We start from the raw sequence: 24,061 nt of genomic DNA on the forward strand, positions 1-24,061 counted from the left end.
CCTTTGTTGAGCTCTCTTAATTCTAATGCTTTCCCTATGTTGATCATCTATATATTTTCCTAAATATATATTGTTTACACACATGTTGTTTGAATGCTCTGTCCACCATTTGACTATGAGCTCCTTGAGAGCAAGTATTATCTGTTGCATTTCTTTGTATCCCTAGCACATAGCATAGTGCCTGGCACCTAGTAGGCATGTAATAAATTCTTGTTTAGGGAAAAAAAACCCCAAAAGAACACTGTTGCCTGGCAGTGTATTCAGAGCCACACAGAAGAATCTTATTTAAAAGTGCCACATAAATTAAGAGAAAAAGGATATTGAAAGCTTTTTGTGAGATGCTGTTGATACTTTATTTAGGAAGATGTGAAATGGTAAGTGATATGAGGCAAAGACAAACCTTTGTTTTCTGTAAGTTTCCTAAGTATATAGAACCTTCTAAAATTCTAAGAAGGGAATTTTGGAAAGTATTGGATACTGATTAACAGGCCTCTGACAGACTGCATAGGATAAATTCCTTAACCTTATGAAACTATTTGACTCCCCTTGTTTGTTAGCGATTATTAATTTGCTGAAGAATCTTTTATTTTAAAGTCTTATAAGGCATCTGGTTTGCATTAAAGAGTTCATTCTTTAGGTCAACCTTGTTGTTATAAAAATAATCATTCACAGTTATTTCAGTTTTGTTGATGGAGAATAAGATACATTCCAGATGGTGATGTAGTTTTTTACAATAAATCTATTGAAAAGACATTTTTAGAAATAATCTGGCTTTGTTTCAAAGTGATTGTAGTTCTGGTTAAAGATTAGTAGGATGTTTTTGTTCTTCCTCATAGTAGCAAATCATTTGCTGTGGAAGAGTTACCTTCCATATAACCATCAGACAGTATGAGTTACCCTTATGAATATGAAATGGAGATGATGAATGGATTTAAGGGATTAGATCTGGTAAATAGAATGTCTGAAGAACTATGGAAAGAGGTTTGAAATATTGTACAGGACGCAGCAACAAAAAAACATTCCAAAGAAAAAGAAGAGGAAGAGCAGAATGATTGACAAACCTTTACAGATAGCTGAGGAAACAAAAGGAGAAAAGGAAAGATATACCCAACTGAATGCAGGATTCCAGAGAATAGCCAAGAGAAATAAGTAGGTTTTCTTAAATAAGTAATGCAAACAAATAGAAGAAAACTACTAAATGGAAAAGACAAAAGATCTCTTTAAGAAATTAGAGATATCAAGGGAACATTTCATGCAAAAAATGGGCATGATAAAAGACAAAAATTGTAGGGATTTACCAGAAGCAGAAGAGATTAAGAGAGGTGACAAGAATGTACAGAAGAACTTTACAAGAAAGATCTTCATGTCATTGGTCAACACAAGGGTGTAGTTCCTGATCTAGAGCCAGATCCTGGAGAATGAAATGTGCCCTAGGAAGCATTGGTAACAGTGAGGCTAATGGTGGTAACAGAATTCCAGCTAAACTATTTAAAATTCTAAAACATGATATTGTTAAAGTGCTGCACTTAATAATTAGCAAATATAGAAAACACAACAGTGACCACTGGGTTGGAAAAGATCAGTTGTACCAGTACTAAAGAAGGGCAATTACATTTCAGCTTAGTGCATTGTTTATAAACTACACCAGCAAAATAATTGTTATTTATATGGTGATATGTGTAGAAGATCCACTTTCCTGAGAGATTCCACGGATGGTAGTGATGTTATTGACCCAGTGAATTGTTGGAAGTACATCGAGTAAGTCACCTTCTTATTTTTTTGCTTGAGAATAAAAGAACACACAAGATAACTGGCTTAGGTTAGTGGTTTACTCTGAGTATAGACAGTGATGGTGTTTTTCCCTTTTATTAGGTATATGAATAAGTAAATATTGATCGCTTACTATGGGATAGACACTATGCTAAGCACTGGAGAATCAGATGAAGTTATTTATCAGTTAATTTTACCTTTCATAAAATTTTCATTAATTATTTTAGTGGATATGTAATGAGTTCTTACTCTATATTTCTGTGTACCTGGGCTGCATTCCTAAGGGTCTTCAGTCAATTTACAAGCATTTATTAAGAGCCTACCATGTTTTGCTAGTTACTTAGATTACAAATGCAAAGAAACATGAGGACCCACACTCAGATTTTTTTCATGAGGGTCTACACTCAAATGGGAAAGACAGTATATATATATAATTATATGCATAAAATAAAGAGAATAGATAAAGAATAAATGTAAAATAGTTTAAAAGACAATTGGTGAGGGAAAGAACCAGCAGTTGGGAAGATCAGGAAGGGTTTCATATATAAGAGTGACGCTTGAACTGCTTCTTGAAGGAAGCAAAGGTTTCTGTAAGGTGCTGAGAAAAGAGTGCCCCCTGAAACTGGAGATGGGGTCTCCTGTGAGAAACTGAGAAAAGGCCAGTGTGACTGTGTGTTCAGAGTGTTGGAGGCAAGTAATGTCTAATGATAAGACTGGAAAGTAGATTGGGGTCATTTGCAGTGGGCTTTAAAAGCTAAACAAAAGAGATGTTATTTTTTTCTAGAGACCACAGGGAGCCACTGGCGTAAATTGAGTCCAGGTTGTAGGAAGGCATTGGGATGGGAGGACATGATCAGATCTAAGGAAAACCATTTTGGTAGCTGTATGTAGAATGGGGAAGAAGACTAGTCAGAGCTTTGTACTAATCAGGCAAGTGATAATGAAAGCCTAGTCTAAAGTTATATCTGTGTGGGTAGAGAGACCAAGTCAGTTGTGAGAGATATGGAGATGGCACAATAAGATAGGGCAAATGTTTGGATATATTTAATGAGGGAGAAGTAGGAGTTAAGTATAATACCGATTATAAACCCAGGAGAACAGAAATAGGGAAGTTTGCAAGGGGTTTGGGAGAGGGAAAGATAAGTTCAGTTTTGGTCATCTTGAGTTTAGTCTCTGGGACATCTAGTTTGAAATGTTCAAAGACAATTGATGATACAGGAGAGGCTATACATATACGTGTATGTATATATGTACATATATAAACATATATATATGTATATTTATGCATATGCACAGAAAATTATCAGCCTAGAGATGTTAGATAAACCCATTATTAGGTTATCAAGAAACTATAAAGGGAGAAGAGAACCTTGGGAAGGCTGCCTGGTTTGTGGGCTTAATAGGGACGATAAGCTAGTGAATGAGAACGAGAAGGAACAGTGAAATAGGTAAGAAGAGAACTATTTAGTCATTCTGGGTAAATTTTTGGATAATAATATCTTAGAGATTTCTTTTCATTAGAGGTATTCATGTGTGTGTGTGTGTACACCTGCACGCATGCATACTGGCACACCTATATGCCAGTTTATTTTTGAGGTAACATAATAGAGTTCTGGACTTGGTGTCAGGAAGACATGTTTAAATCCCACCCAAGACACTCAATATTTGTTTGACCTTGGCTTCTCTGATCCTCAGTTAGCTTATCTGTAGAATGAGGATATTGAATTTGATTACTGCTAAGGTCCCCCTCTAGCTCTTTGATCCTACACACTCACACTCTGTCTCTCTGTCTCTCTCTCCATATGTTTGGTCTTTCTAGAAAGAGCTAAATTGTAAGGAAAATATTCCTGAAAAAAACAGCTACTTAATTGAAAAGATTCAGTCTTTCCTAAACATTCTAGTTAAAAACATTAATTCTAGGAAAATGGATTACTGTATGAATTTGTATTAGTATTAATACCAATGACTGTAACTTAGCTCTTTAACTTACTTTCAGGGCAAGTTTATACGGATCAACTTTGATGTCACTGGTTATATCGTTGGAGCCAACATCGAGACATGTATCCTATTTCTACAATATAACATATTTCTTAAATAATTTTCTTTTGTTTATAATACTGTAAGGTATAAGTAATTGTAATGGTTGATTGGGGAGGAGGGGAGATTTTTAGAAGTACTCCAAATGCTCTGTCAGATATAGTTTATTAGTTGGAATACAATGGATATGTATAAAATTTTCCCATAGAGATTTGTAATTCTTAATTGAACCATCAACCCCTATATTAAAATGCTTTTGAAAGAGGCTTTGATAAGAGATTAAGTGAAAGTTGTTCTACTGATGTAGTTATTTGTATTAATCCTCTAAGGTAGTGTGCTGTCATGGATAGAGTTGAACACGAAGTCATGAAGATCACGTGTGACCCTTAGCAAGTCACTTTTCATCTCAGCATTCAGCCATCTATTTTAGAGCAAGTGCCTATCTTCAATCTCCTTGCCAGGAGTTCTGTATACCAGTAAAATCCCTCAAGGTCCCACATCAGCTTACTTTGTTCATAACAATTTAAGGTTTATGAAGTGCTTTTTTTGGTAACAGCTTCTGAGGTATCTATAAAGTGTCCCAAAACATCGAGGCTCGTGGAAAGCTAGAAGGAAAAATCAAACATATCACCAAGGCTTCACATAGGGAGGCAACTTCAGATGTCCCTGAGAAATCACAGGTATTTAAAAATTGGAACTTGAAATTGAAAAGTTATAATTGATTCTAAAAGATATGATAATTTTATAGTAATGTTTGATGATAATAGTGGAACGTACATGTTAAAAAAGCTTTAATAAAAGCCCAGCACATGTCAGGCAAATCAACATGTTGAGGAGCCTAAAACCAGAAGAAAGAATGAATTAAACTCTTAAAACAGAATACAAAGCTTTCTTTATAAATGTTGTAATAGGAAGGAAAGTACATCAGATAGCAGGGAATAAGCAATAAGAAGTGTCTTATATTTAATATAGAAAAAAATCCACAAAGGAAGAAATTAGGAGCAAATATAGACAAGATACTAGATATATCCATTCAGATTATTTAAAAAAATAGAATATTAGAAAAAAATGGACTCTTATGAAAGTTCTTTTTAGAGAAGAAAATTTAACAGATTTGGAACACAAATATTGAAATAGCAGAAAATTTCCTAGAGATGAGTTAAGGGCAGTAATTTTAGAAGAATATATGAATTCTGTACACACTGAAAAACCTTGGAGGCAGGGTGCATAGAAACAACTTAAGGATCATGAGTCTCCCAGAGGAATATTGCATATAAAATACTTGAATATTTTCATGTAGAAAATTAAAGAGAAAAGCGTCCCTAAATTCTGAATAGAGAAAATAAAAGCATTGATCAAGGAAATAAACCACCAGAAAAACCTCAAATATCCCAAGGCTTGTGGTAGTCAGATGTAATGATTTCAGTGAAAAATGCCAAATTTCTCAATAGCCAGGAACAGTGTTTGCAATATGAAGGAAAAGAAGCTTGAAAATATTCCGTAGCCACAAGAAATTGCAGAGGACAGGGCAAGACAAGAATTTATTAGCCACTCATACAACCAGAAGTCAAGATAATCAGTCTCTGTCCTCGGTGAACTTATGTTCTAGGAGGGGAAGACAAGACTTTGGGAATTGGGAAAGGAAATACAGAAAGTACTAAGTGCATCTGGAAAGGCAATGAAGGATGGCTGTCCTGACCTTTTTCCAAAGTGGAAGCCCCAAGAACTCTCCAGCGGAATCATGGGACCAGCACAGCTGGGATGCTTCACTGAAGATCATGAAATATTTTATTGCAGAAAGTTCCAGCTAGAGCCCCAAATGACTGCCAAGTCCTTTGATTCTGCCTTTGTGACATTTCTTGTGCAAGGTTCCTTTTTGCTTTTTGTACAGCCAGCCCTCCCCTCATGCTTGCACCTTTGCAGTAGCCTCCGGGCTGGCATCTCTTCTCCAGTGCTTTCTTCCTTCAGGCCATTCTCTGCTCCATTGTGAGATCGATATTCCCAAATTTCAGCTCTGACCATGTCATCCCTGTATTCAGTAAACTTCAGCAGTCCATATTTTGGGATCAAATATGAAATCCTCTGCTTGACTTCTTCATACTGTGGCCCCTACCTACCTTTCCAGTCTTTTTACACATTACTCCCATGTACTTACTCTGTGATCTAGTTTTGCTGACCTCTTTACTGTTCCTTGAGCTCTGTGTACTTTTACCTGCTGTTCTTCATGCCTGAACTGGTGCCCTTCATCTGCTCTCAAGTCCCAGATCAAATCTGACCACGTCCAATTTATCCTGTATATATCTTGTTTGTATGTAATTGTTTGCATGTTGTCTCGTTAGACTGTGAGCTCCTTGAGAGCAGGGATTATTTTTACCCTTCTTAGGAAACAGTTTTTTGGGGGAACAGTACTTAGAATAGTGCCTGTTGTATAGAAGGCATGTATTTAATAAATGCATGTTGCTTGTTGTCATACCATTCAAACCTGAGTTTAACCATAAATGGAAAAGGATGAACAATCAAGAAAAGGGTAGCATTTGAGTCATTCCTGGATATTGTTCTCTCCTGACCCTCCCCCACCTGGCCAAAGTCATGAATGGAATATTCAGTTTGTAAAGATCCCAAACCATAGGAAATAAGTACAGATGTAAAGGAAGAAATCACTTATTTTTTGTTTAAAGATTTCTGTTTAAGTTTCATTTAAAAATTATAAAATCAACAAATGAGAGGAACTTTTGAAAATGACAGGTGAAAAAGATTAGTTGGAAAACAAAGGCTATAAAACTGTTTTAAAAAACCAAATTGAGAAACATTTAGTTAACCTGATAGAAGAAATACATGGAAGAAAAAAGATAATATAAGAATATATATTTCTCAGCACCAAGTCTTAGAAAAATAGACCATGTTCAAGGCCATAGAAAAATTGTAAATAAATGCAGGAAACACAAATATGAAGCACATCCTTTACACAAATAAAAATAACACAATAAAAACACAGTGACACTGGGAACACAAACAAAAGATACAACCATAAATGGAGATTTCAGAATGATAGGCATAGCAAGTGGGTTAAAGAAGAAATCGTAGAACCAATAATTGTGTGAAAGGGAATGATAATATAAAGACAGCATGTCGAAATATCAAGGATAAAGCCAAAGTAATGCTCAAAAGAAAAATTATATCCAAAATAAACACATTAGCAAAATAGAAGATGAATGCACCAAATTCACAATTTTAAAAATTAAAAAAATTAGAAGACAAAAAGGAAAATTTCAAAGTTATAGGAAAAAAGAAGTGGAAACAAAATATATATAATTTATAAAGCTAAAAGCTAGTATTTTGAAAAGATTAACAAAATCAAAAAAGCTTTAGCTGACTTTAAAAAGGGAAGTAGAGTTGGTCCAAAATAACCAGGTTATGACAAATAGGTATTTAGATAATCTAACTTCAGAAAAGGCATTTGAATTGAATGCTTCAAAATTCCTGGGAGGGAAGAACCCTTGTCCAGATCGATTTATAGAAGAAATTTGGAAAAAATTCTAGAATGGATCATGAAAGGGTTAATTGTCTAGTATTTAGATTGAGTCATGTTAATTATAAAGAACTGTGATAATTTAATCATGAACAGATTTTGCTAGATTAGTCTCTTGACCTTTTTGCTTAACTAGTAATGAAATAATGCTTTGAAATAGAGGTTTCCTTGTCAGACCTCTTCTAGGGCACCTTGTTCAGTTCTAGGTATCAGTGTTTAGTTGGAGAGTAGTATTCAGGGAACGGCAACTAGGACGTCAAGTGCATGTCATAGAGATGAAAACTGGGCATCTTTAGCCTGGAGAAGAGAAGTTTCACGGTTGTTATACCCAGGCATTTGAAAGACTGTCATGCACACGAGGGATTTGAATGGAATCTAATTTAGGTTTGATATCATGAAAAGCTTCTAACAGGACTGCCCCAAAATGAGAACAGGGCTCCCGTAAAGGTGGTGGGTTCTCCTCAAAGGTTTTCAGGCAGAAGTTAAGAACGTTTTAGATAATTTACAGTATAGATTCTTCTAGACAGCTGCTAAGATGCCCTTCATTTCTCATATTCTCTGATAATATGATTCTAAGGATTCTGTTACATTTTTAAAGACCAGTTAACTGATATACAAATTATTCTCAAATTGAGAAAAAAAACCTTTTCAAATCTTTTATTTAGACAAATATAGTCTTAATACTTAAGTTGTGGGAGGTTAAAACAGAACTATAGCTGAATATAATTAATATGCATGTTTCACAAAGTTTTAATAAAATCTTGGCAAAAAGTCTATTAGTATATCCCAAAAATTACTTATTACGATCACATAGGATTTGCACCAGGGATGCAAGCAAGGGAAACAATTATTTCCCTGATACCATTAACGGGGGGACAGAGTAGGGAGGAAGAGATTGTCCAAAACCATATGATAGCTAGACACTGAATAAGTCATAGACAATGTGCAACATTCGTTTATGTATAGATATAAGATCTTTATAAAAGTAATGAAAAACAGTATTATCTGGTATGGGGAGTCTTACCCAGTAGATACAGAACTAAAGCAATAGTGACTCTTTACCCACTGTGAAGAGTTGTAATTGCTCTAGAAAAGCATGTGATGCCTTGAGAGAGGAGAAATTAAGGGCACAATGATATACAAAGGGGAGAGTAAAAAATTATCCCTCATTAATTATAACATGATGGTTTAAGTAGAAATTCAAAAAAGAAATCGAGGCAGTAGCTTCAGGAGAGTATTTGTATGAAATAAGACCAAAAGAATTAAGATTTCTACATAGTAATGACAGACTCCAAGAAAAGAAAATAAAGAGGGGAAGCCCCATTTAAAATAATTACAAATTGTACCTTAGATAAGGAGTGGACCTGGCATTTCATTGGCAAAAGATACTTTCAGGAAGTAACTTGATTCGCTAGTAAAGGTCAGCATCTTCTCTGGAAAGATTCCTAGACCCCTGAGAGGTTAAGTAAACCCTAGGATCTCAAAACCAGGATGGGTCAGAGGCAATCCTTAAACTTGGGTCTTCCTTGCTTTTAATCTAGTTCTCTATATATTTACTCTAAAGAAATAAAGAGCTATGTTTACAATCAGAGGAATCTTCCATGCTCATAGTTTAGCCATACATGATCTAAATTAATCTATAGATTTACTGCTTATATCAATCAAACTGTGTACTCAAAGAATACTTTACAGAGTTTTGTAATAGACTAACAATTCATCTGGAGGATCAAAGCCCTTCATTTCCAGACCTTAGGTCATATCCTAAAGCAATAATCATCAGACTAGTTGGCACTGGATTAAAAATAGAAAAGTAGGTTTTTGGAACAAACTAGATGAAGAGGAAACCAGAACCAATTGAATGCAATTGAATAGCTTAGGCAAGAATTATGTATTTGACAAGATTTGCAGGGCAACCTGGAAAATGATTTGGACAAAGTTAGGTTTAGATCAATAACTTACACCACATACCACAGTAAAATCAAAGTGCATACATGACTTGAATATCTAAAGTCATACCGTAATTGAACAAGATGATTAGGAACTTTAGGGCAGTAAGGTGGTTGCAGTAAAGAACTGGGCCAAAAGTCAGTAAGATCTGAGTTCAGTCTAGTCTGAGACACTATCTTTGTGACCCTGGGCAAGTTACTTAGCCTCTGTTTGCCTTAGTTTCCTCATTAGTAAACATTAGTGCTTATAGGGTTGTGAGGATCCAGTGAGATAATTATAAAGCATTTAGCACAGTGCTTGGCACATAATAGGAGCTATATAAATGTTTTTATTTTCCCAGTTATTGATTTGGTTAAAATTCTTAATGAAGTTAGGCATAGAGTTAATGTAACAGTAAAACTATGTGATGACATAGTTTTAATTATATAACATTAAGAAGTTTTTGTATGAACCAAATCAGTTTATATAGAAGTCTGCCTCTAGTTAAGTGTGTGGTTCTAGATATGTTGGGGACTAATATAAATATTTAAGACTAAGAGCTGTTCCCAGTAGAGAAGTAGTCACAGTTCGCAAACGGATGATTGGAAATTATTAAGGGCTATTTGAAATACTGCTCCAATTTACCAGTAATAGAAATGCAAATTGAAATAGCTGAGATTTCATCTCAGTAAATTGAAAAAGATGGTAAAAATGGGGACAGAAAATATTGGAGAGATTGGAGAAAAGCAGGCAAATAAACATGCCATGGATGGAGCCATGATTTGGTCCCTTCTTTCTGGAAAACCATTTGCAATGCTAAGTGAATAAATTGTCCATACCCTTTGGCCTAGTGGTACTACTGTTATATATGACCAAAAGGTCAAAGGTTGAAAGCATTCTTTTCTACATAAAAATGTTATGGCAGCAGTAGCAAAGAACTAGAAACAGTGTGTATGCTCGTTGTTGGGAGGATGGCCTAAAAAAGTTGAGGTACATAAACGTGATGGAATATGATTGCAGTGGGAGAAATGGGAAGATTTAAATGAATTTGTGCAGTGAAGTAAGCAGAAACAAGGAAACAATGTTCAGGAAGACTACAACTGTGTAAGTGGGAAGAACAGTAAAACAATGGAAAAACTTAATCCTTGGAAGTTATAGTGGATGTGCATAATGCCAGAGGAGCTATGAGAATGCTCTTCCCTCTCCCTTTTTTGCAGACCTAGTATGAATATGCAGCATTTTATGTAATGTCAGATTTAGTTAATAGGTTTGTTATTTTACCTGAACTGTTATTTTTTGGCCATCTTTTTTTAATTCTTTGTTTTAAAATTTGGCTCTCTAGTGGGAATGAGGTTGTCGTTTGGAAATGTAGGTGATCTAAATTAAGAAAGAGGTTAATGAAGTTTTTTAAAAGTATGCTTCTTTTCTGCCATTGTTTCCTGGATCCTTAAGTTATCCATTTGGATCAGGAGTTTCTTAACCTTGGGTTTGTGGATAACTTTCAGGAGGGTCTTTGAACTTGGATGGAAAAAGTAATTACACTTTTATTTCAGTATAATTGGTTTTATTTGTAATCTTATATAATTTATTTTTTTACTTTTAAAAATGTTATTTTGGGAAGGGGTCTGTAGCCTTCACCAGGCTGCCAAGGGTATCTATGATGCACAAAAGTTTAGAATCCCTGAATACGTCATCTAATACTGAGTGGAATTATTCCTTGAACCTATCTGTAATGAATTTTCCCAGCTGAATCTTTTCTGGTAATAGGAAAAGGAGGAGTGGAAGAGTGGGAGGGGGGAATGTTCTGGGAAGAAACCTTAAGAATTGTATGGAAAAAAGATTTTTTTCTTAACCAGGTGGCAGATTTTGAACTGTTATTCAAGTTTCCACTGCCTGTCCAAGTAATCAGCATCATCCAAACCATGTAGGCCCAATTTCTTCCACATTAATTTATAAGAGACTGGATGATTTTGAAATAAATGACAAAAAGAAAACAACTCCTCATCCCTCCAAAAAAACCATTGTTATTGGGAAAGGCTATCTTTCTCTTTTTCTCCTAACTCTGAGACATAAGTAGACACAACTTTGACAAGTAGAAGGACAGACAACAACAATAGCCTTCACTTGAGTCTTGGCTGACCTTTGGATTCTTAGTCTGACTGAATGTAGGAAGCAGTCTGAAATAGAGCTTGTGTAGATTGTCTTTTTGGATCACACTTGAGTTAAAAGAGTATTTTTCATTGGTTTGTTCCATTATGGCTACAGTAGTATTTGTCATGTAAGTGGGGAAAAGTAAGCTTTCACTATTAAGAGCTATTGACACTGTTAATGGACTTACTATCTTTCAACGTATTTAATCCTTAACTTCTCTAACTCAGATCTTTTGGAAAAATCTCGAGCAGTTCGTCAAGCTAAAGATGAACGTACATTTCATATATTTTACCAACTGCTGTCTGGAGCAGGAGAACATCTAAAGTGTAAGTTACCAATGCTTTGAATAAAACAGCAAAAAGATTCAAATTTTTTCTTCAGATATTTTTGATTTAATAATAGAGCTTTGTATTTTCTCTTTAAAGAGAGAAGGCTTAGGGTTTACTACAATTGTACCTTTTAAAAATAAAACCAAAAAAAAAAACCCAGTATGGTCCCAGGTGATAATAGATGGCTGGTCTACATGCTGTTTTCTATTGCTAAGCCAAAAGTAATGCTTGTTTTTTAAACAATTATTTAAGCCAGAGCATGTGTTGGGTTTTCCGGAATGCAAGTAGACTTTTTCAGGTTAAAGTTTAAGTGTTTTTAGCTTTCAGTTACATAAACTAAATTAAAAATCTGTATGAATATTGGGAGATAATATGTTTGGCATTCTTTTATTATGAACAAATATAGAACTTAGATTTTTTTTTTAAAGCCTGTGTTTTTGCTATATTTTCTGTGATGTGATTTAAAAAGTGAATATAAAGACAACAAGCAATGTTAGGTAAAGAGACAGATGGATTTTCAGTCAGGTGATATTCATGGTATTGCTTCCATTTTAGATAGATTATTATGGATGCCTAAAGCAGATACTGGAACACAGTCATTTATATGGAGGTCAGTCATGGGGGACTGAGAAAGTGATGTAATTAATGGAAATAGGAAAATGAGACATGAGGTAAAAATTGGTGTTTTGAGTCCTCCCGCTGTCTATAAAGTTCTAATCCCAAACCAGATAACTAAATAACTTAAAATTGGGAAAATACAGTTGAGACAATGATAATCTGTTATGCTGTAGTTATAATTAATTTCAAAGACTGAAGTAATGACTGTCCATTGATGAGTAATTGCTAAAAAATTGTTTTGTTTTGTTTTTCCCTCAGCTGACTTGCTTCTTGAAGGATTTAATAACTATAGATTTTTATCCAATGGCTATATCCCTATTCCTGGACAGCAAGACAAAGATAACTTTCAAGAGACAATGGAAGCGATGCACATAATGGGCTTCTCTCATGATGAAATCTTGTGTATGTGTGGGATCTGTAAGGTCCAATGTGCACTTCAGTAGAACTTTTAAGCATTGGTCAATCAAACCTTCACAAAGCTGCCAAAATAATCTTCCCAAAGCACAGGTCTGACCATGTCACTTTCTGCCTCAAAAACCTTCAGTGTCTCCCTGTTGCTTACAGGATGCAGTAGAAACCACTTTAGCCTGGAATTTAAACCCTTCACACTCTGTTTCCACCCTCCTTTTCCAGTTTAAATTCAAGCTTACTCCCCTTCATAATTCTATGGTCCACCCTCCCCTAGCCCCCCAGCCTTGTAAAAACCCAAACTGGAGTGCTATATGTTCCCTGAACTTGGCATCTTCTCTCTGTTCAGTGATGTAGCCTATACAACTAAGGGGCTATGTGATCTTTCTGAGCTGAAAATGCTTTCCCTTCTTCATGTTTTCTTTACGTACTTTTTTAAAAGTTCTCTTGGAAACTCAAAGGAGTTCTCCCCCTCAATCAAACACTCTGTATCCATTAATTTAAGTATAACCTGTAATCCTCCCTCATAACTTGTAAATTCATGTAAACAGGAACTATGATTTTTCATGTTTGTTCTCTACTGCATTATATTTATAGGTGGTAAATTCTTAAATTTTTTTCAGTGTATTGACTAGTTCCAAAATGGGATAAAATTCACAAAAAATCTTAGGCTTTTTTTTTTTTTTTTTAAGCTTTGGGTTTGCTAACCTGTAACAGGAATTATAAGATTAAGAAAGAACATTGAGAAATTTTGGACCTAATTTGAATGTATCAATAGCTCAGTTTGATTAAAAAAAAATTTTGTTAATATCTTTTGCATTTGCCTTTTAACATAGCAATGCTTAAAGTAGTATCTTCAGTGCTACAATTTGGAAACATCTCCTTCAAAAAAGAGAGGAATACTGATCAAGCTTCGATGCCTGAAAACACAGGTAACCTAATGAAATCATTTAAATTTTGATTATAAAATATGATAGTAAATATGAGATGAAGGAGGGAGAAACACATTTAACTCTTTATCATATAAAAAAATGTTGATCAGGAAGAATTTCTTTCAAAGTATCTTGCTGAGGTTTACACAGTGAATAAGTGTCTGTGCCTGAGATCAGTGACTCCAGGTGCTCAGCATTCTGTTTACTGTGCCATCTAGTGTTTAATGTCTTTCTAAAGTTGGGAGAAGGCTCAAACTTTGTGTAGTTTTTGTTTGTCGATATTTTTGTTTATTTTTGAAAGTTTGAATTGTGGATATTGTTGTTTGTTTCTGGAAGACCAAATGAAGTAAAAGATGTTAACATATGTAAGATACATGACTGCTCATTGTAGTATCATTTGTTCTGAATTCTTAAAATTATATGTGATTGCATAAATGGAAAGAACACGTCTATACTGGTTCATTTTCTTTTTTTTTTTTTTTTCTATTTCATGCATTTGTCCCATGCATTGTAGCCATTTTACTTTCAACTGCTACCTTTGTTAAAGAAAAAAATATTATTTCGGTATTGTGTTTCAGGCACAAGTCTTTTATCTTAAGTTTAATATCTAGACATTTCTATTTTAGAGATAAATTCAAACTGGCAGAGTCTTTCCTCTCCCCCCATAATCTTTCTTCTCTCTGTATGTATCTACCCCAAGACAATTTGAGGTTATCGTATTAGGAAAGGTTATAACATTATTAGAATGGTTTCAGTTTACCATTCCAGAACAGTGACTACTCTTTTCACGTGTTTTCTGGGAGTAATCAAAAGGACTTGCTGTCTCTCATCAATATCTTAATTCTTTCTGAATGGAGAAACGAACACATACCCTTTAGTGGGTCATAGGGTGGGGTCCTTCTGGGTGTAGGAAAAGGAAGAATCTCAAGAAGACATTAGTATAATTCTTTGTTCAGAATTTGGTTTCGACCCTTACTGCACATCAGAAAGTCTTTTGCTCTTGATTACCGTACTCACCTAAAGAGCACCCCAGGAAGGGTTTTTAGATTGGAGAAATATTTTGGGGGTAACTGAAAAGAAGTTTTTCATGTGCTTCCACACTGCCCTGTGAAATGATTGACTTTTGAATTTTTGTTATTATATTAGCTGTTTAAATCCTAGTAAGTAATAAATTATTTTAGATTCATAGCCTCTCAAAATAATAGGAAGGAATTTTAGGGACATTTAGTCCAACCATACCTAAATAACTGTGTGTGGGGGAATATACCATTTACTACAGAAGCACATCCGACTTTGGGAAAGTGCTCATTGTTAGGAAGCTTCATTCGTTTCAAACCTAAATATGCATCTTTGAAACCTCTCCTTGGCTTCTGCCTCTCTCCTCTGGAGCCAGGTTGAGCATGCTTAATTCTATTCCACTTATCAGCAAGCCTTGTAGTACTTCAAAACAGCGCTTGTACTTCCCTTACATGTTGTCTAAGCCAGCCATCCTAGTGCTGTCACATCATCCTTTTATGGTATGATCTCAAAGCCCCGTGTGCTTTCTAGCTTATCAGCATCCTTCCTAGATTGTGGTCATCAGAACTGAACACAGTACTCCAGCTCCAGTTTTAATTACAGGACCCTTACATTCACCATTCTGGAAGTTATGCCTGTCAAGGTAGCCCAAGATTTCAATTGCTTTACTGGTTCCCATGTCATTCTAATTATTCATATTGGGCTAGCAATTTACTAAAAATCCCAAATCTTTTTTAGGTGAATTGCTGTCTAGTCACACTGTCTCCATTTTTGTACTTAGGTTGTAGTTGTGTGCTCTTTTTTACCTCAAGCATAAGAATTTTAAGTTTTTCTCTATAAAATGTTTTAGCATTTGTTTAGGCCAGTATTGTGACTGGTCAAGATGCTTATTACCTTGGGATCCGTTGTATAAGCTGTTCTTCTCAGCTTAGTGTCATTTGTAGTTATGATAAATATGCTAGTGTTTTCCATGTTAGTGATAAAAAATGTATACACTTTACTGGCAGCCCGGCTCACACAGGACTGTTAATGATACAAGGGTACACCAGTTTCCAAATCTATTTTCTTGTATCACTATCTAGCTAGCTAGCCTATCTCTCTATCTTTCCCACAGGAATAATGTGATAAGCTTTGTTCAGATCTCGAGAAAGTATGACATTCTCTTGTCTAGCAGTCTTCATTACCTTTTTTAAAAAAGGTAATGAAGTTTGTCTGATGTTACCTGTTCTTGGTGAAGCCATATTGGCTCTTTGCGATCACTTCTTCCTTTTAGAAATGCCCCTTTTGTTGAGTTGTTACAGTCTTATCTTACTCTTTGTGATCCCATTTGGGGTTTTCTTGGCAAAGATACTGGAGTGGTTTGCCATTTCCTTCTCCAGCTCATTTTACAGATGAGAAACTAAGGCAAACAGGGTTAAGTGACTTGTCCAGGGTCACACAGCTAGTAAGTGCCTAACACCAGATTTGAACTCAGGAAGATGAGTCTTCTTGACCCCAGGCTTGGCTGTTGGCAGGAATCTAAAGTAAGCCTACTAGTCTAGAGTTAAGGAAAATTATGGAGCCCATAATTGTGTCCTTTCTTTGTGTCCCTTCTCCAGTCTAACTTCCTGTGATTGTCTTTTCCAATGCCATTTTCACTTACAAAAGCAACATACATGGAACCTCCATTGATAGTGAGTCCAAAAGCGGTGACACCATTGTCCTTGTTAATGAAAAGCTTCTCTTAAATACCTTGACACTTTTCTATTTTTCATCTTGTTTTTGCAGTAGCATTCTTATTTTAATTTTTACCTTTATTTTTTATTATTTTTATTTTTATTCAGTAACATTCTTACATGCCCTTGGGATGACTGCTTAGTCTCTTGCCAATCTTCAAACTTTTTTTTTGTCTGCCATTTCTCCCCATTTTATGAAGTGATAATGTTTATGTTATTCCATTCTTATGTCCTTTAAGATTTTACAGATGTGTTTAAATTCTAAAAGAATGTTGCAGCCCAGCACAGTTGACTGAGAGGTACAGAGAATTTGAGATTCCACTATTTTGTGTTATCTTAAAAAAACAAAACAACAACAAAAACCCTTTGATTCAGTAGAGCAACAAAATACTGCCTACTTTTTCTCCTGTGCTTTATACGCTCTGAAGACAGTTCCTAAAGAGGAGTGGAGAACTTTCAGATTTAATGTAATTAATTAACTATTAAATAAGTAAATAGTGAAGGAATTGGAAATGCTTAGTCTAGAAAAGACAAAATTAAGGCATATAGGCCAACTGTCTTCACAACTCTGAACAGGAGTCAATAAACTGGCCTCTGCTTATTTTTGTATGTCCTGCATGCTAAGAATGGTTTTTACATTTTAAAATAAATTTAAGTTGCTTTAAAAGAAGAAAAAGTATGACTGGATTTATACTTTCACTTAGTGTATACTTTCACTTTTCCCCTCCAACAGCATTAGTGTAAAGAGCATTAACAATTAGAAACCTGAATTCTAGTCTAGGCTTTACCATTTAAATACAACAGTGGTTATAATAACTATTGTTTGTTCAGTTTTAATTTGGAATGGTGGTTTGACACACTCAGCTTTAGTGATAGGGATTAGACTTGTGATTTTGTTGCATAAGGGCCTCTAGGATCAAGCATTTCCTTCTACCAGTGAGAGTCAGCACCTTTTCTGGAACTTAGAATCTTTTAGAATTAACAAGAATACTGAGAAGTTGAGTGACTGCCCAGGGTCAAATGGCTAGTGTCAGAGATAGGTCTTCCTGGGTTTGAGACTAGCTAGGGAGCTACTCTTCGTTGCTACCTCTATTTATATTTATTTACATAAATTATACCTTTCATGTCAGCTTTGCCAGTGTCAAAAATACATGGGATTATTACTTGCTAGGTGGTGCGGTAGTAAGAGTACAGGGCTTGAAATCAAGAAGACTCATCTTCCTGAGTTCAAATATGGCATCAGACACTATCTGTGTGACCCTGGGCAAGTCACTTTATCCTGTTTGCCTCAGTTTCCTCATTTGTAAAATGATCTGGAGAAGGAAATGGCAAATCACTCCAGTATCTTTGCCAAGAAAACCCCAAATGGGGTCATGAAGTCAGACAATTGAAAAACAAGTGAACAACAACAAAAAAACTGTAAAATATGTCTTACTGTGATTTCATCAGAACCATACTTAGTAAACAATTAAAAAGAACACCTGTTGGCCAGCCCCTGCCACAAAGAACATCTCAGAACCTCGCTAAGCTAGTCCATATGAGTCTGTTTACTGAGTCTATACTTGAAGTCCTTTTAGCAATGAGGATTTGAGAGAACTTAGAAAATCTAGGCTCACTCGTTCCTTATGACAAAGTTCATTAGGAGAGCACTTGTTAAGTAATGTAGGCTTGATTGAATCAGTTGTACCAAAATACTATTTATCTTTTAGGTGTGTCTTCCATTTTGTTTCTTTTCTGCTTTTTCCCTCATCATGCTTCTTACTTCTTGGTCCTTGCCTTTATTTATGTTCAGCTCTGTATTTCTCTCTCCTACCTCTTTTTCTTGGGTCTGCCAGTTCAAGTATATTGTTGCAGAAAACATCTGTAACATCAATCCTTTCTAAGCTCAGTTCTTGGTCATTGGAGAGGGGAGGCTAGAGAGATATACATCAGTTTTTTGCTTTTATGGCTGCCTGATCACATTCTTGACTCATTTACCTCCTCAAGTATTAAGACTCCCAGCACACATCTTGTTGTCTAACCACACCTGCCTCGTTCTTTTTTTGTGAAAATTCATGTTTCTTTAATATAGGCCTTTAATGTTGTCTTTATTAAATGCCATCTATTATGCTTGGTCTGCCAGGAGTGAGAGGTGTCATTTTGTGCCTGTTTCAATGTGTTTTATTAAGTGTTTGTGTTTCCTTTTTTTAGTCACTATTGCCTCATAAAAGTGATAGAATGTTGGTTACTTCTAGTATTAGGATAAATTAGAGCTCACAGTATTTGTAAGGATTAAATCTTGTTAAAATTTCAGTTGCACAGAAACTCTGTCATCTACTGGGAATGAATGTAATGGAATTCACTCGTGCCATTCTGACTCCTCGGATCAAGGTTGGCAGAGATTATGTCCAAAAAGCCCAAACCAAGGAACAGGTAAGTTTAGGAATGATTTCTTCTATATTTTCTTTAAGTGACATTGAAAGAATACAGACTTCAATCATCTAGATATTCTTAGGGTATTGATCTTCTGTCTGTTCTTTCTACTTTAATTCTTTTTAACTTTTCAAAGTCAAGAAAGAATGAAACCTAGGAAATTGTTTGGTTTTTTTTGCCTTTGTATTTGACTTCTTTGTTTTCATGATTCCATCAGTGTGAAAAACACCTGGTAAGGAAACTTGCTCTCCCATTGTACATCAGCAACTGTTCTGAAACTTTGTCTTAGCATCTGGGACACTGAGAGATTAAATGATTTGCCCCAGCTAACATAGCTAGTAGTATGTCATAGGCAGGATTCAAACACATCTTCCTGAGCCAGAGGACAGATTTCTGTGTATTATGTCACATTGCCTCTTCATGTTATTACTTGTATTCATTTGTGAAAATCTGCTTTTTCAGAAACACTTCCTTTTTTAAAATTTCACCTTAATCAAATAATAATAATATTTTATATTCACAGCAGCCTTGTCAGTTAGATAGGGAAGTAATTTTCCCTATTTTTTAAATGGGGAAGTTGACTCTGAGAATAGGTTACTCAATGTCACAGAGCTCATAAATGCCAAAGCCAGTCATTAATTCTTTTAACCCCCTGCATCCAGTCTTCTTTACAGTAACTGTACAAAAGTCTACTCCTTGTCCACTCCTATGTACAGTTTTCTCACTTTATGACATGAATTTGCACATTGGGAACTTATCCTGCAAGCATATTAATCTTGTTCGTGTTGTGATGGTATACCAATAAGAGTAGAGTGTGTTATCCTTGCCCAGAGTATTTGGTACAACCACATGGTGGTCAGAAGAAGCGATACAGGGACACTTTTAAGGTCTCTTTTAAGAACTTTGGATTTGATTGTGCGACATGGGAGATACTGGCATAGGACTGCTCAGCATGGCATGCCCACATCAGAGAAGGTGCTGTGCTCTGTGAGCAAGGCAGAATTGAGACTGTGCAAATTTGGATGATCCACCCAAAGGTTCACACGGATGTTAGTACCTGAGCTGTGGTAGAGCATTCTGAGCTTTGATCAGCCACAGTCAGACACATTGAAACTTGACTCTAGCACAGTGATATCATTTTGGTCCTCTTGGAGAATGAAGGACAACAACCAACCTGGTGCAACCACCAAGAAGAGATATTTTGAGCCTGGCTTAACTGAAGGGCAAGGAAGAGCCAGCCAGCTGTCTGTCTGTCTATCATAGTTCTTGGTAATAAAAGCTCCAAGAATCTCTGGGGGGATGACTTTTGAATGTTCCTACTGGGAGGATTTATTTGTACCCAATAAAAGTATCCGTTCCCACAAAGCTTCCTTATTTAGCGGGACATAGTCATGTCCTCAAACTAGTTGTCAGTCATATTTTCAGTTAGTTGTGATATAATTTCCTATATCAATATAAAAATTCAGAAGAGATTTTTAATTATAGATTTATAAGTGCAGATTGAAGGGACTTAAAAAATCATCTAGTCCAGCTACCTTATTTTATAGATGAGAAACCTTAAGGCCCAGAAAGGTTAGAAGAGTTGTCCATGGTCACAGTTGGGGTTTGAATATATAGGTCCTATCACTCCAGATTTTCAGCCCTTCTTTTTATCAAATTGTGCTACCTCTTCTACCAAACTTAACTTCATTTATTTCTGGATGAAGCTATTTTATGAGTAGATCAGTTAAGGGTTTTTTTAAAAATTAGATCTCCTTAATTTCTAAATCACTTATTACTGCTCAGTTGAAATGTCTCAAATTAAATGCTTGATACATTTTGATTTTCAGGCTGATTTTGCAGTAGAAGCGCTGGCAAAAGCTACCTATGAGCGTCTTTTTCGCTGGCTTGTTCATCGAATCAATAAAGCTCTGGATAGGACCAAACGACAAGGAGCATCTTTTATTGGGATTCTGGACATAGCTGGGTTTGAAATTTTTGAGGTATTTCAAAATGTTCATTTAAATTATATTTTTGTTTAGTGACTAATCAGTACTTCATTTCATGCTAACATTGAACTTGAACTATTGGCGTGTCAATGTCAAACCTATCTCTAACACCTTAGATCTTAGAATTATGTACAAGTGTTCCACTTCCTCAGTCAGAAACTTTTACATTCTTCTATCTGACTATAACTATTATTCTGTCACTCTCTATACCTCACATAATTGTGAAGTGGGAAATGTTATATCATGGGGAACAAAAACCATTTTGGTTTTTGGGGGGAGTGGGGGACGTAATGTCCAATGAGACTAGAAATATAGATTGGGATCAAGTTGTGAAAGGATTTAAAAGTTGAGAGAAGTTGATAGGGGAGTCAGATTTGCATTTAAAGTAAATGTTTTAATAGAAATGTATAGAATGGAAAGTTGTTATGAAAGTAAAAATGATAAGGTTTAGTAATTAATTGGATAGTCAAGGATAATACTGATCCAAGCATCTTTTTTTTGCTGTCAGTTTCTTTGAAGAATAATCCTTGTAATAAGAGCTCTCTATTACTTAGTATAAACAACTTAAGAATTATCTTGCTTAATTTGAAATTGTCTTCCTGAATAGTTTAGCTAATTTATAGCTTGACCAGAATGGAATTTGTGGGCCTGTCTTCTGCACAGTTCTTCGAAGATGGAATTTCTCTGTCTTTTTACTTAATGTGATCATTTGATCAGTATGAGGTGATAACTAAAAATTGACTTTTAAAATATTTTTCATTAACGATTTTTGAACAGTCTTTATTTTTTTAGAAATTTATTTATTTTTAGTTTATAAGATTCACTTCCACAAGCTTTTGAGTTCCAAATTTTCTCCTCCTTCCTCCCCCTCCCCAAGATGACATGCAATCTGACATAGGTTCTACGTATACATTCACATTAAACATATTTTCCACATTAGTAATGTTGTAAAGAATTATAACCAATGGAATGAACCATGAGAAAGAAGAAACAAAATAAAACAAAAAGAGAGCAAACAGTATGCTTCGATCTGCATTCAGACTGTACAATTCTTTCTCTGGATGTGGATAGCATTTTCCATCATGAGCCTTGTGGAGTTGTCTTAGAACCTAACCTTGCTGAGAAGAGCCAAGCCTATCAAAGACATTCATCACACAGTGTGGCTATAACTGTGTGCAGTGTTCTGGTTCTGCTCCCCTCATTCTGCATCAGTTCATATAAGTCTTTCTAGGTTTTTCTGAAGTCCTCCTGCTCATCATTTCTGTTTTTTGTTTTGTTTTTGGAGAGGGGGAAGGCAAGGCAATTGGGATGAAGTGACTAGCCCAAAGTCACACAGCTAGTAAGTGTCAAATATCTGAGGCTGGATTTGAACTCAGGCCCTTTTGACTCCACGCTGGTGCTCTATTTACTTCACCACCTAGCTGCCCCCTGCTCATCATTTCTTATAGCACAATAATATTCCATTACATTCCCATACCACAACTTGTTCAGCTATTCCCTGAATATGGGCATCCCTTCAATGTCAATGGGCATCCCTTCAATTTCCATGAACAGTTTTTCTTATGGATGGTTGTTAATAAGTTACATTTCTTTTGAAAATCATTCACATCCTTTGATCCTTTGTCTTTTGGAATGGCATTCAGTCCTATGGATTTTATCAGTGCCCTGTAGATTTGGATTGTCCTATTTTATTTATGACTGGATTAAAATTTTTTTCTCTAATGTGTATTTTTCCCCTAATTCTAGAAGCATTGATTATTCAAAAGCCTTTTAAATGTCCATGATTAATATTGTCTATTCTGTCAGATTCACCTTAGACCAAGGTCATCTAGATTCATTTGCTCTTTCTACAAATAAAGAAAACTGAGTTCAGATCCCTTCTCTGGCACTCAAATACTAGTGTGATCTTTGGCAACTCACTTAACATTGTAGGCTTCATTTTCCTCATCTATGAATGGAGAGAGATGGAATAGACGACCTTTTATTCTGTCTTATTAGAAGTTCTTCCTTTATCTGTAATTGCCAAAGACATAACCTTCTGTTCTCCTTCACTTTTATGATTTAAAATTGGTCTTAGTTACTTGCTCTGTCCTGTTGTCTGCATGTTGGGTGTTTTTTTGGTTTTTTTGGAAAATGGCCTTTTAGAACCTCATTCTTCCTTCAACCCTTTTACAGTTGAATTCCTTCGAGCAACTCTGCATCAACTATACCAATGAAAAACTACAGCAGTTGTTCAACCACACCATGTTCGTCCTCGAGCAAGAAGAATACCAACGGGAGGGCATTGAGTGGAACTTCATTGATTTTGGACTAGATCTGCAACCCTGTATTGATTTAATAGAACGACCAGTAAGAATGCTCATTTTTGCTTAGTTTTCTATATTCATGCACATTCAGGTGGCAGTTACAGAAACAATTTGGGGTAGTGGAGAGGGTATAGGGAATGGGAATGCAGACCTACCTGATAGTTATAGAGTTAAGGACAGCAGCTAGTTAAATTAGCAGGCAACTTCTCGTAATCTTCATCTGTTTTTATTCCATTGCAGAAATATCTAGAAATTCATTTAGTCTAAATTTCATAATTGTGGTGATGTTCAGTATGTGACGGTCAAGCTTTTTTGCTATATTCAGTTCCTTAAGGAATGCCACAAGGGGTCCTTCTATTTGTGTAATTGTTGTGTACTTATTACTTGAAAATGTGGGCAAAATGTCTTCTGTTGGACTTGTGATTTTATTATTATATGTCACTTTGGACAAGAAACTCCTTGTACCCATTCATATCAGCACTTGTAGGGCAACTTCTGTCTTAGAGAGTTGTCTACAGCACTGAGATATTAAGTGATTTGCCCAAGTGTCAGCCAGAAAGGGTGGGCAGAAGTGAGACTTAAATGGGGACTTCCTACCTCCTAGGCAGGCTTTCTATCCATGATCTCAGGCTGCTTCTCTGGGTGATTGTCAGAAAATATTCAAGTTCTCACATGCTCATAAAATATACATAATCAAATTCATGATATTCTTAGCTCCAAATTAACCACTCTCTCTGTGTATTTGAAATGCTAAAGAAAAGGAGTAATATCCCCTGCCCCTTCTCCCCCTTTAAGGTCTCTAGGAAGGAGATTCTGTAACCTCCAGTGGCTCTTCAGTGTTTCAAAAGCATTGATTTTTATGTTGCAAGTATTAACCTAAGTTCCTTCTTGCTGCTGCTACATAATTAAATGTTTTCTAGCCA

The 24,061-nt window shown here is 35.5% G+C and overlaps 1 protein-coding gene across 3 annotated transcripts in view; it reads left to right on the forward strand.

Annotated features, from left to right (window-relative positions):
• Positions 1–24,061, forward strand: part of MYH10 (myosin heavy chain 10) — a 187,534-nt gene that overhangs the window by 69,402 nt on the left and 94,071 nt on the right. For all 3 annotated transcript variants that reach the window (XM_072641088.1, XM_072641087.1, XM_072641089.1), the window contains exons 7-13: positions 3,767–3,830; positions 11,641–11,739; positions 12,619–12,762; positions 13,605–13,700; positions 18,726–18,844; positions 20,674–20,826; positions 23,008–23,181. In XM_072641088.1, coding sequence (XP_072497189.1) covers positions 3,767–3,830; positions 11,641–11,739; positions 12,619–12,762; positions 13,605–13,700; positions 18,726–18,844; positions 20,674–20,826; positions 23,008–23,181 — 849 coding nt within the window. The remainder of the gene's footprint in view (positions 1–3,766; positions 3,831–11,640; positions 11,740–12,618; positions 12,763–13,604; positions 13,701–18,725; positions 18,845–20,673; positions 20,827–23,007; positions 23,182–24,061) is intronic.

The sequence above is a fragment of the Notamacropus eugenii genome, chromosome 2 (genome assembly GCF_028372415.1).
Source record: "Notamacropus eugenii isolate mMacEug1 chromosome 2, mMacEug1.pri_v2, whole genome shotgun sequence".
Lineage (NCBI taxonomy): Eukaryota > Metazoa > Chordata > Mammalia > Diprotodontia > Macropodidae > Notamacropus > Notamacropus eugenii.